The 13,934-nt window shown below is 38.5% G+C and overlaps 1 protein-coding gene across 3 annotated transcripts in view; it reads right to left on the bottom strand.

Moving 5' to 3' along the window:
• The window catches only part of heatr5b (HEAT repeat containing 5B), a 146,114-nt gene that overhangs the window by 75,708 nt on the left and 56,472 nt on the right, over nucleotides 1–13,934 (bottom strand). For all 3 annotated transcript variants that reach the window (XM_073056614.1, XM_073056615.1, XM_073056616.1), the window contains 3 exons: nucleotides 10,545–10,708; nucleotides 6,226–6,401; nucleotides 66–171 (listed from right to left, as the gene is read on the bottom strand). In XM_073056614.1, the coding sequence (XP_072912715.1) occupies nucleotides 66–171; nucleotides 6,226–6,401; nucleotides 10,545–10,708 (446 nt within the window). The remainder of the gene's footprint in view (nucleotides 1–65; nucleotides 172–6,225; nucleotides 6,402–10,544; nucleotides 10,709–13,934) is intronic.

The raw sequence follows: 13,934 nt of genomic DNA on the forward strand, positions 1-13,934 counted from the left end.
TCACTTTCAGGGCAGAATGAAATGATTACACTGCATCACAAAGTGACTCAATAAAAGAACCCTACCTTGAGTGCACTAAGCACAGCAGTGAAGATATTAATCTGTACTGCCTGTTGACGAACCCCTTTTGCCTGTTTGATGCACTCAGCAAAATGATCCAACATTTGGAGCCTGCGGAAAGAGCAACTTATCAAATGGCATCTTTGGGATGAGACTTAATGTTACCAGTTATCTAACCAATGTTAGATGCATTTGAGATAGATAAATGAAAAGCAGCTGTAATAAAAGATTAACATAGAGGTTCTGCAGATGTTCAACATCCAGATGTAGCAGACACGTATCTATTTTCTGCCTGTCTGTATTGTATTTTGTGTTGCACATTTATTATAGGGAATTAGGTGCATAGGTGGGGTGTGATAGAAGTAAATGAGTATAGTTAAGTATTCACGCTTTGCCTTTACATCAGTTTAGACTGGTTAGAGCCAAGGATGAGCTATGGGGGGGGGGGGGGTGGGGGGTGGGGGTGATTCCTTTTGCTGGCCGTTAAGTTCTCTATTTCACTAACTTCACTAATTCAGATTACGTTAATTTAGTTTGACTGATTAGTTACGATAATTGGTACATTAATTTCGTTACATCACTAGTTTCAGTTTTGTTAGGTTTTTAAAAAATTGCTACATGATTCCTCTTTGCTGGTTTTGTAATAAAAGATCGAGCATACTTGTTTTGATTTGGAAATTCATTACTTTAGAAGCGTGCCATACAGTGTCAACCCCCTGTACTCAGTCTCTGGTTTTGGTTTGTGTTCAAGCAACCGCTACACCAGAGCACCACACACAAAATGCAGGAGGAACTCAGCAGGTCAGGCAGCATCTATGGAGAGGAATAAACAATCAACGTTTCAGGCTGAGATCCTTCATCAGGAATAAAACAGTGACTTTATTGCTTAGGAAGTCTTATTTATTATGGCAAACATGACTGGGACTAATGCTAGAACACAGCACAATCTCTGCAAATTGACAATGAGTTGTGGACACAGCTCAACACATCATAGAAACCAGCCTCCCCTCCATGGGCTCAGTCTACACTTCTCATTGTCTCAGTGAAGCATCCAGTATAATCAAAGAGTCCCACACTCACCTGACATTCTCTCTTCACCCTCTGCCATCAGGCAGAAGATATGAAAGCCTGAAAATGCATACCACTAGGCTCAAGGACAGTTTCTGCCCTACTGTTAATAAGACTATTTAACAGTCACCCTACTACAATAAGATGAACTCTCGATTTCACAATCTACTGCGTCATGACCTTGCACCTCACTGTCTGCAAATGATTTGCAAAACAAGATTCTCCGGTGTACCTCTGTACACGTGACAATAATAATACACAAATACACCTTGTCCTCGTCATATGCGTCTTCAGACAATGCGGATTCACAGTTATGCGAGGAACCTATTTCTACCAACGTCTCCTTACATGCGTCCAAAACTCACAGTTATGCGAAGAGCACTGTTTTCCCGCCAATACAAGTCAGGTGCGCGCGGCTCACAGTCTCACTCCCGTCAGTCTTGCATTGGTTTTGGCAAGGTGTGGATGTGTGATCTTGCGCTCTTAAACTTCTGTTGGTTTTACCTATGGTGCAGTGATTTTGTGCTTGAAATATTTAATTGTGCCTCCTAAGCATCTGATGTCATGTCCTGGGCCATCAGCCGAGCAGCAGAGAACCACTTTAACACTTGAAAAAAAAAAGCTGGAAATTATGAACAGCGCGGCATCAGGTGAAGGTAATACAGCTCTGGGACGCCACTGCCGGGAACAGAATCTTGCCTTTAAAGTTCTTTTGTTACTTGACAATGCGCCAGCCCATCCTAAAAATTTGGACAGCATTCATCCTAACGTAACAGTGTGTGTCCTGCCACCTAACACAACATCACTGATTCAACCACTCGACCAAGGTGTGATCCACATTCAACGCGTATTTTTCTTTACAGCAAACTATCTCTCAGATGCTGCAAGCAACAGACGATTTTAAAAATCCCGGGAGTTTACCAACGGTGAGGGAATGGTGGAAGTCAGAACACTCGGCACAAATGGCGATGGACATAGACCCAAGTTTATAATGGAGTCAGCATTTCAGTTGTTTCCTCCTGTTAACCCTTCTTCCCCACAAGCAAATTTATGCTGAAAAACAAAATGCTGCCAAGCAAACAACCCTGACCACTTTTTTCAAACCACTGTCATCTCCTGCTGCCGGCAGTTCTGAGAGTTCTGTGAGTCTTCCTTCATCCCTTGCTGTGCTTGATATGATGCTCACAACCACAAAAATCCACCTTATCCATGTAAAGTTTCCTGACACCACAACAACCACTCATCTCCCGGAGCGAACACACCTGCCACTGTTGGTGAGTACTGTACACCTTAGAATGTTAACTTCCTATGATTTATTACACTGAATATTACCTTAAATTGATGAAATATAATACAAATGTTGCCTTGTGGTACTGCTATTGTGTCATATTGGTATGAAAATGTGAATAAATTACAGATAAAACATATTTAGGAAGCCCTCTGGAACGCATCACTATTTTCCCCATTTAAATAATTATTCACATTATGCGTCGACTGCGAGGAATGTATCTCCCACATATAACGAGAATACGGTGTAGACCAGTGGTTCCCAACCTTTTTTTGGCCATGCCCCACCTAATCACCTCTAAAATCCTGATGCCCCCTGTGGTGATATATAATTCTTATTATTCAAAAAGTGAACTCCTATTCACCTGGAGGAAGCCTAAAAGACCATTAACTTGGTTTAAACAAGCTTCCAAAGAACATAGCATTCATGAAAGAGAAAAATAAAAGAACCAAAGGACTGTTAAAGTTCTGAGGAAGAAATTACTAAGAAATTGTAAAAAAAAGAACATTAAGTGATATTAAAATAATAATAATAATAATAATAAATAAATAAAACAATGCCGATTCGTTTCTACAGCATACAAAGACAGATACACCGTTTAAAAGAGATGACGCAATGTACACACCTTCACACCACCAAGAACCGAAAGCTACTGCAAAAAGCAGCATTGGCGCGACCTCGTACGAGTTTCTTACGCGTTTGGACTTGTTCATTCGTTCCTTCCTACATCAGTCAATTCATTAATTTAATTATGAAAGCCATTTGATGGTTGTAATGATGGTGATACACTATATATACAGTACATACGCAACTACACATGTACATACACACAAGAATTTTTATATATGCATACTGTATATACACATATGTATTAACTCGCACACACACTCATACTCACACAGACGTACTAGAAAAAATTCACTGTTAATAACTCATTCTCGAATTGCCCCCCCTTAAAAATCAAATTACCCCCCGTGGGGCGTACGCCCCATGTTGGGAACCGCTGGTGTGGACCAACCTATTCATGAAAGCACTAAGCTCCAGTTTCCTCACACATCCCAAACACATACAGGTGAGGCTTAGTGTGCAGAGAGCACGGCGCTGGAAGCATGGCGATACTTGCAGGCAGCTCAGCACATTCCTCTCTGGTTTGATTGAAGCAAGTGATGCCGTTTACTGTATGCTTTGATGCACATGTGACAAATAAAGCTAATCTTAAAAGATAATTTTCTTCACAATACTATATGCATCACCTCAGGCAGACACACCTATTTAGTCCTCATGAAGGGCCTTGGCCCGAAGCAGCGACTCATTATTCCTCTCCATAGATGCTGCCTGACTTGCTGAGTTCCTCCAGCATTGTGTGTGTATTAACCAGATAACAATTACAGCACGGAAACAGGCCATCTCCGCCCTTCTAGTCCGTGCAAAATGCTTACTCTCACCTAGTCCCACTGACCTGCACTCAGCCCATAACCCTACATTCCTTTCCTGTCCATATACCTATCCAATTTTACTTTAAATGACAATATCGAACCTACCTCTACCCCTTCTACTGGAAGCTCGTTCCACACAGCTACCACTCTCTGAGTAAAGAAATTCCCCCTCGTGTTACCCCTAAACTTTTGCACCCTAACTGTCAACTCATGTTCTCTTGTTTGAATCTCCCCTACTCTCAAGGGAAAAAGCCTATCCACGTCAACTCTATCTATCCCTCTCATAATTTTAAATACCTCAATCAAGTCCCCCCTCAACCTTCTACGCTCCAAAGAATAAAGACCTAACTTGTTCAACCTTTCTCTGTAACTTAGGTGTTGAAACCCAGGTAACATTCTAGTAAATCTCCTCTGTACTCTCTCTATTTTGTTGACATCTTTCCTATAATTCAGTGACCAGAACTGTACACAATACTCCAAATTTGGCCTTACCGATGTCTTGTACAATTTTAACATTACATCCCAACTCCTATACTCAATGCTCTGATTTATAAAGGCCAGCATACCAAAAGCTTTCTTCACCACCCTATGCACATGAGATTTCACCTTCAGGGAACTATGCACCATTATTCCTAGATCACTCTGTTCTACTGCATTCTTCAATGCCCTACCATTTACCATGTATGTCCTATTTGGATTATTCCTACCAAAATGTAGCACCTCACACTTATCAGCATTAAACTCCATCTGCCATCGTTCAGCCCACTCTTCTAACTGGCCTAAATCTCTCTTCAAGCTTTGAAAACCTACTTCATTATCCACAACGCCACCTACCTTAGTATCATCTGCATACTTACTAATCCAATTTACCACCCCATCATCCAGATCATTAATGTATATGACAAACAACATTGGACCCAGTACAGATCCCTGAGGCATACCACTAGTCACGGGCCCCCAACCTGACAGTTATCCACCACAACTCTCTGGCATCTCCCATCCAGCCACTGTTCAATCCATTTTACTACTTCAATATTAACACCTAAAGATTGAACCTTCCTAACTAACCTTCCGTGTGGAATCTTGTCAAAGGCCTTACTGAAGTCCATATAGACAACATCCACTGCTTTACCCTCATCGACTTTCCTAGTAACCTCTTCAAAAAAATTCACTAAGATTTGTCAAACATGACCTTCCATGCACAAATCCATGTTGACTGTTCCTAATCAGACCCTGTCGATCCAGATAATTATATATACCATCTCTAAGAATACTTTCCATTAATTTACCCACCACTGACATCAAACTTACAGGCCTATAATTGCTAGGTTTACTCTTAGAACCCTTTTTAAACAATGGAACAACATGAACAGTACACCAATCCTCCAGCACCACTCCCGTTTCTAATGACATTTGAAATATTTCTGTCAGAGCCCCTGCTATTTCTACACTAACTTCACTCAAGGTCCAGTATTGTTCTGGATTTCCAGCATCTGCAGAATCTTGTGCGTTTACAGTATGAGTGCATGCTTTACACAATTTGCTCACTATTTATCAAGCACAATAAAAATCATCCCGGAATGAAGAACCGGACTCAGCACTCTCCAGAGTGCTTGGACTGAGAACTGATTGGATTTTGTACAATGGATACACAAAACTTGCAAATTTGTCATACCTTGCACACTGTGCAACTAAAGCAGCTCAAGGTCTGGGTACTTGAATCAAATCCCCATTATTAACTAGAATTTCTTTTAAAAAATGCAAAGGAAAAGGCCTTTTATGGCAACATATGTGAAATAGAAAGCTGTTCCTACATTGTCGATTACAGGGGCATGAACGAATAGTCAGAGATCAACAAGGTTCTTGCTATAATATAGTTGGCATTAGCGGAAGTCAACAGGTTCTTAACTGGTAATGGTATCAAAGGATCTGGGGAGAAAGCTGTAGGGGTTGAGAAGGATAATAAATCAGCAATGATGGAATGGTGAAGCAGCTTCAATGCTCCAAATGGCCTATGTCTCATGGCCATGTTACTTCATCGACGCCTATGGTACTGCCGCAATCAGTCGTCTGATTCTAGAGGCTGCCTGTGCTGAATATGGTTGGTGTGTTTGGTAGGAATAGTTTTTTTCAGTAAAAGCAGTTATACTTGGTGAACCTCTCTATATGAAGATCAGTGTAACAGTTAAGTCTGAAACAAGCTTCTTCCTCCTTCAATTACACAAAACAAACAAGGCTGGTGTTCATTTGCAGTTCGCAATTCTCAAACATGGAAAATTAATGGACGGAGAAAAATTAATTTAAGGGTAACCCTCTGTGCTCCAGTCTCCATGTAAACACCCAGTCCCACAAAGGATGAAATCAAGCACTTACCTATGTTTGAAAGATACATGTGGAAACACCACACCAAAGAGAGCCACGGAGGCATCAATGACTGACACACCAAGGGGCAGAGGACCAGGCACAGCTTCACCTATAGGGATACGCAGATAAATCGAGGATGGGTCATGCTCTAAGGCCCCACTTCCAGAAGCACTGTTTGGCTGGAGCTGAGAAGGAAAATCCAAGGAGATTTCTGTTAGCTATTGTCTATCCAATTGAAAAACATCTATTAGGGAAGTTCACCCATTGAAACATTTAATCTGTTTCTTTCTCTTCAAATGCTGCCCAGCCAGCTTTACACCAAGCCACCAAATGGGTCTAGCTTAGACGATGTCTTGATTAGCACGAAACAGTTTGGCCAAGTGCCTGTTTCCATTCTGTATGATTCCATTAGAAGTGACTTAGATACTGAGGGAAAACACTTCAGTTCTTCCAAACAGAAGAGATTCTGCAGATGCTGGAAAACCAGAGCAACATACAAAATGCTGGAGGAACTGAACAGGTCAGGCAGCATCAATGGAAATAAATAAACAGCCACTATTTCAGGCTTAAACCATCCGATTAAACGGAAAAAGATTTTTAAAGTATTCCAAAGACTGAACGCGCATATTATTTTTGCACAAGAAACTCATGTGAGGAAAGAGGACAATCAACGTTTTTTTTAGATTTTGGAGGGTCAACAGTACCATTCGAATTCAAATGTCAAAGTAAAAGGAGTTTCAATTTTTATTGACTCCTCTATTACATTTGTTTAACACATTATTTTGGATCCGAATGGTAGATTTTTGTTAATTACTGGGTTACTTTTTAATAAGAAGGTTGCTATGGTTAATGTTTACGCTCCAAATGTGGACTATCCTGATTTCTTTAAGTCTTTATTTACTTCTCTACCTAATCTAAATGAATACATGTTAATAATGGGTGGTGACTTCAATTGTTGTTTGAATCCTTTGCTGGATAGATCTATATCTATTCAGACTTTACCAAATAAGTCGGCCACTTACATCAATTCTTTTTTGACTGATACTGGAATTTTTGATATTTGGAGATTTCTGCATCCTAAGGACAAAGAGTTTTCATTTTTCTCACGTCTATCATTCTTACTTGAGAATTGACTACTTTTTCATTGACGCTCATTTTATTCCATCTGTAATTGGTTGTAATTAAGACATTATAGCCATCTCTGATCATGCTCCAATGAAACTTTCTGTTAAATTAATGGACACAGCTCCTAGTACTAAGCAATGGAGATTTGATTCTACCTTACTGCAAGATCTGGATTTCATTAAATTTATTAAGGAACAGATTGATTTCTTCTTTTCAACTAATTCCATGGATGAATTTTCCTGCGGAACACTTTGGGACACTTTTAAAGCATATATACGTGGACAGATTATCTCCTATTCTGTTGGTTTGAGAAAATGTATTAAGAAGGAAACTCTTTTATTGGTCGATAAAATTAAAGAAATTGACAAGAAATATTCAATTGCTCCTAGTAAGGAGCTTTACAAAGGGTTGAGCTTCAAATGGAACACAGTTTATTACTTACATCTTCGATTGAAAATCAATTAATGAAAACCAGAAGTGATTTTTATATACATAGTGATAAATTGGGTAAACTGTTAGCTAACTAATTGAAGACTGCTTCGGTTAAACTTCAAATTATTAAGATCCGTCAACAGAATGGTGAACTGACAGTTAATCATGATGAGATAAACAAACCTTTTCAAGATTTTTATACCTTCCTGTATCATTCTGAATTTCCTCATGATCATAATACCATGCATGATTTTTTAGGGAAATTGAATTTTCCAAAATTATCATCTGAAGAACTTTTAATATTAGAAACTCCTATTATGGATGCAGAAATTAAAGGTGTTAATTCCTCTATGAATTCCGGGAAAGCACCAGGTCCAGATGGGTATACAGTGGAATTTTTAAAGTTTTTTTCCTCTACTCTTTCTCCTTGGTTATGCAGGGTTTTTGAAGAAGCAATTAGACTAGGTAAACTACCACAATCTTTTTATAGAGCTTCCATTTCTTTAATATTGAAAAAAGATAAAGACCCTACTGACTGTGTATCCTATAGACCAACATCCCTATTGAATGTAGATTCCAAGATCTTTTCCAAGTTACTGGTGATCAGGCTGGAGAAGGTATTACCTCAAATTATCTCGGAGGATCAAACTGGTTTTATTAAAAATCGCTATTCTTTTTTCAATATTAGGAGATTACTGAATATTGTTTATACTCCTTCATGCAGCACCTCAGAATGTGTCATTTCATTAGATGCGGAGAAAGCATTTGATAGAGTTGAATGGCCATATTTATTTAACTGCGCTTGAGAAGTTTAATTTTAGTCCGACATTTATATCCTGGATTAAATTGATATATCATACTCCAGTAGCCTCGGATTTTACTAACAATCAAAGATCTCCCTTTTTTCGTTTATTTCGGGGTACCAGGCAAGGTTGTCCTCTTAGTCTATTATTATTTGATATTACCCTGGAACCTTTGGCAATTGCTATTAGAGAATCACCTAACATTTTTGGCATTACTCGCAGGATGGATATACATAAGTTATCATTATACGCAGATGATTTGTTATTATACATTTCTGATCCTGAGAAATCCATTCTTGCAGTTATATCATTGTTGGCTCATCTTAGTAATTTTTCCGGGTATAAATTGAATCTTAATAAGAGTGAATTGTTCCCCTTAATTAGACAGGTTCCAATTTATGGAAATTTACCTTTTAAATTAGTTAATGACTTTTTTTTAATATACTTAGGGATTAAAATTACAAAAAATCATAAGGATTTATTTAAGGTTAATTTTTTACCCTTAATTGATCAGATTAAATGTTTGTTTACTAAATGGTCACCATTGTCTTTATCTCTGATAGGTCGGATTAATGCTATTAAGATGATTATTTTACCCAAGTTCTTATATATATTTCAAGCAGTACCAATTTTCATTCTGAAATCCTTTTTTGATAATGTTGATTCAAAAATTTCCTCATATATATGGCAGAATAAAAATCCTAGAAAGGAAGGTGGATTGGCATTGCCTAATTTTAGATTTTATTATTGGGCAATTAATATTAGATTTGGATTTATCTCCTAGCCCTCAAAGAGTAAATCTGGAAACTAAATCTGTACAAGGATTTTCATTGGGTTCTATTTTAGGGACTTCTCTTCCATTTGCTCTTTCTAAATTGCATAAACGAATTGACAACCCGATAGTTAAACACACTTTACGTATATGGTTTCAATTTCGGAAATTTTTTGGGTTGAATCAATTTGTTTTAACTACTCCTATTGTATCCAATTTCTTTTTTCATCCCTCTATTATGGACCAAGCTTATTTAGCTTGGAAGACTAAAGGTATACTATGATTTTCTGATTTATTTTTGGATAATTGTTTTATGTCTTTTGAACAATTATCTAATAATACAATTTGCCTAGATCTCATTTTTTTTTAGATATTTACAGATTAGGAATTTTTTAAACACTGTACTTCCTACCTTTCCAAATCTAGATTCTTCGGGTATTTTGGAGAAATTATTAGAACTAAATCCTTTTCAGAAAGGTGTAATAATGTTTACAATATAATTATGAAAATAAGCTCAGAGGCCTTTTATAAGATTAAGAATGATTGGGGAAGAGAACTTAACCTTACTATCCCTATTGAGAATTGGGATAAAATTCTTCAATTAGTTAATTTATCCTCTATATGTGCTAAACATTCATTGATACAGTTTAAAGGTGTGCAAGGGCTCATATGTCCAAGGATAAACTGGCTCAGTTTTATTCCCATATAAATCCTGTATGTGACAGATGTCATTGACATGTATCCTTTAAACACGTGGATTTAATCTGATGAAGGGTCTCAGCCCAAAATATTGACTATTTATTCCTCTCCATAGATGCTGCCTGATCTACTGAGTTCCTCCAGCATTTTGTGTGTGCTACTATGTAATCAACTAATATAGGTTATTTGACAACCAAGCACATGGCTACTTGTGGGATCTTTGACTGTATAGAACTTGGCTGATTTTTTTTTTGCCTGTAGCCAAAAGAATTCAGTTACAACTGTGACTATGCTTCCAAGAGGTGCTTTGATATTTGCTTTCAGATGTCCCAAAGTTAATAAGGATGCTTCAGAAATTTTGCCTTCCAAAAAGACGTTCTATCTAACCAAATTTCTACGATCATTACTTGCTAATTTTATCAAGAGTTCTGACAAGCTCTGTCAGCAAACAAGAGCATGTTTTGGGGAACCAGTTTCTAGCACACCCCCCAACTCACCTGATCCTCAATGGATTTATGGTCAGTTTCTTGAAGCCAGGAACCAAGGAGGACACTGTCATCATAGTGACAAAGCGAGCGCAGTAGTGAAGTGGTGGTATTGGCGGAATTGTCAGTCAGTGTAAATTCTGCAACCAGTTCTCTAAGCAGAGCGTTGAAGCTTCCTAAGAGGAATTACAATTGAGTAGTAAAAATTACGTCGGGTTCTCCACAGTGTATTATACCAAAGTCAAAGTAAGTATATTCATTATTAAAGTATGTACACCATATACAATCTTGCCATTCATCTTCTGACAGGCAGCCACAAAACTAAGAAACAAAACAGAATCCTGAAAAACCACAGTCAAAGACTGTCAAATATCAAATGTGCGAAAAAAGAACAAAATGTGCAAACCACAAAAAAGGTAAGCAAATAACACACAGATCATGAGCCGCAGATTCCCCGGTGCTGCAGACAGTCCAAGAACATGATGGCTACAGGCCACAGCTGTAGAGTCAGTTCAGCTCTGAGGTGAGTAAAACTTCACAGAGTAGTGAGATGAAGACTGGTTTGTCCTTCTCCCTTGGGCTCAACGAACTTCATCTTTTAAATCTGACTTTACGCTTAAATTGGCTAAATGTTGGTTCATTTCTCAGCCCCAAAGCCCCACTGCTTCAATCCAGCCTGAAGTCTGCTCCAGCAATGGGTGCTGCAGCCACATCTGCATTCTCGTGAGTCCAGGTCACTAAATCCTTCAGGATAGCTCAAAAATACTAGGTCTTAGACAGTTCAAAGGCATGATCTCCCAAAGGGAAATTATAAGCTGTGGATTGCAGTGAATGTAGTCCAAAAAATTTATATTTAATAGAATAGTTAATAGTTCTTTTCAGCTGTCCGCAAAGCATCACCATGTCTTGCCAACGCCATGTTGGAGCGTTCCATTGATAAATCTTACAATGATTATTTCTATGATGGCGTGATGATTGAAGGCAACATTTTGCAGGGCAGCTCAAAACCTCTGGATACATTTCTGAACTGTTTTCTCTTCAATCTGCAGCCTGTAATTTCCTTTTAAGAAGCACTTCTGAACCGTCTAAATGAACTAGCCATTTTACAATGTCCTGAAGGACCTTTTGCACATTGGTTTATTGTCTGTCTTTGCTTGTGTGCAGATTTTCATTAATTCTATTGTGTTTCTTTGTATTTACTGTGAATGCCTGCAATAAAATGAATTTCAGGGTAGTATATACATACTTTGATAATAAATTTACTCTCAACTTTGATCTATCCAGTTATTCATTCAGTGGTACAGCACGGAACAGACCCCTCCAGCCCAATGAGCTGCGCTGCCTAGCAACCCACCTATCTAACCCTTGCCTAATCACCACACAATTTATGATTACCAATTAACCTAGTATCTCTTTGGACTGCAGGAGGAACCGGAGCACCTGGAGGAAACCCACAAGTTCACAGAGAGGAACATACAAACTCTTTACAGAAGATGTCAGAATCGACACTCTGAGCTGTATAGTGTCATGCTATTCACTAGGCTACCATAGCACCTTACAGTACTTAGATATAATTACTTGTGCTGCCGTGCACATAGCCAGGTCAAAGTCTCTTGATTCAGTCATCATTAAGTACTTAGCATGATCAAACTAAGACTATAGTTAGCATTTAATGCCATTGCATTGAACAACTACTGCAGGAAGAACAGCTTTGCAAAAATTGGTTAGCTAACTTTCAGAGTGCACAGAAAATGAATCAATTATCAAACCTGACTAGAGAAAGATAAACTGATGGAATATTCAAGCATTGTTGTGGTTGAAAATTCAATTGTACCTTTCAAAATTAAATCAGATAAACATCTGAAGGTAATACAAATATGCAAGCGTTTGGGGAAACAATGGATCAACCGGACTGAACAGATGGTTCTACAATGTGGTAGTAGTGCGATCACTCCAGCCAAGTACAATGTTCTCCTACAGGGTTGTCTATTGTTGGGTCCTCAGAGGCTGTAGAGGCTGATCCGAGATCCACATATACTGGGGCAGTGTGGACAAGAGCAAGTTGTGGCTGTGGTTAGCGCTAGGGTCTAATAGCGAGTTCTACATGGTACTGACATAGGTTTAGTGGGCTGAATAGCCTTTTGTACTGCAGTGACTCTGTGGTTTAGTTAGTTCAATACAGTCCACAGTCCTGGTCTCCATGTTGTGAAAAGGATATAAAAGCAAGCAGACCAAAATGGACTCACTGGATGGTCTTTTAACTGAAAATTCAACCTGTCAAAAGGATTAAACAAATGCAGCCCCTTTTCTTTATTAAATATAAAGAGAAGGCTAATCTCACCAAAGTATTAATAAAAAGGGATCTGACAACTGCAGATGTAATCAAGATTTTCCTTTTCTGAGGGAATTCAAAACCAAACACCTTGAGAGATGACAGTGACTAATAAATCACATTAGAAACTAAAATGCTCAGTAAAGCTCAACAGTATAGATAGCATGTGAATACAGAAACACATCAAGTTCTAGACCCTTTGTCAGAACTGGGAAAGATAAAACTGGCAATTTTAAACTGCAGAGAAGATGGCGGGAGGGATGGATAGGACAAAAAGAATCTCTGTGAGAGAATGGAACTAGGCCAAATGTGTTACCGTGCCAGTTAGAGGCAGATTATATGTGCAGCTAATACCAAGGCTCTGGATCATGCACAGAAGGTCAGGCTGCATTAACAGAGAAATATTGAGCCAAAAATCATTGATGGTTGACTGGCAGAAATAAATGGTGGATTCTAACATAGGCACTAAGAGTTACGTAAAGTTGAAGAATTTAATATCAGGGACAGAAGGCATGTAGGTAGCACAGCCAGCTCGAGTGAGAGAATTAGCCAGGCAACCAGACTTGACGGTGATGCAACACTTGTCTCTTTTCAGTTTTTCATCATTCTAAAGTGAAGCAGAAATTCATTGTCACTTCTTCATTCTCATGAACTGCAGTTGGTGCTCATTATGTTGTCTTTGCTCGATTCAAGAAACCATATGCAAGTTGAGTGATAGATTTGTGGAGTATTGGCAGAAACAACCCTGAACTTCTGAGGTGCCTGCCACTTTAAATCTGACCTATTGCAGATATTTTCCTCATTCTTTCAATTCATCCCACTGCTTTCTCTATAGCTTAAAAGCATCTAAAATTATCTTTTAACTCTGTTCCTCTTTCCAGAGATGTTACCTGACTTGCTGAATATTTAGAACTTGGCACCAAAGTGGTTAAGGAGAACACCATAAAAATCTTTCAGGGGAACCCAGATGAATGCAAGTGATGATGCCATCTCCTCTGCAGTTAAAATGACTGATTTTTATCTTTCTCAGTTTCGGCATAGGGTCTGAAGCATTATTTCTGTTTCTGTAG

This window comes from Hemitrygon akajei, chromosome 9 (assembly GCF_048418815.1).
Source record: "Hemitrygon akajei chromosome 9, sHemAka1.3, whole genome shotgun sequence".
Classification (NCBI taxonomy): Eukaryota; Metazoa; Chordata; class Chondrichthyes; order Myliobatiformes; family Dasyatidae; genus Hemitrygon; species Hemitrygon akajei.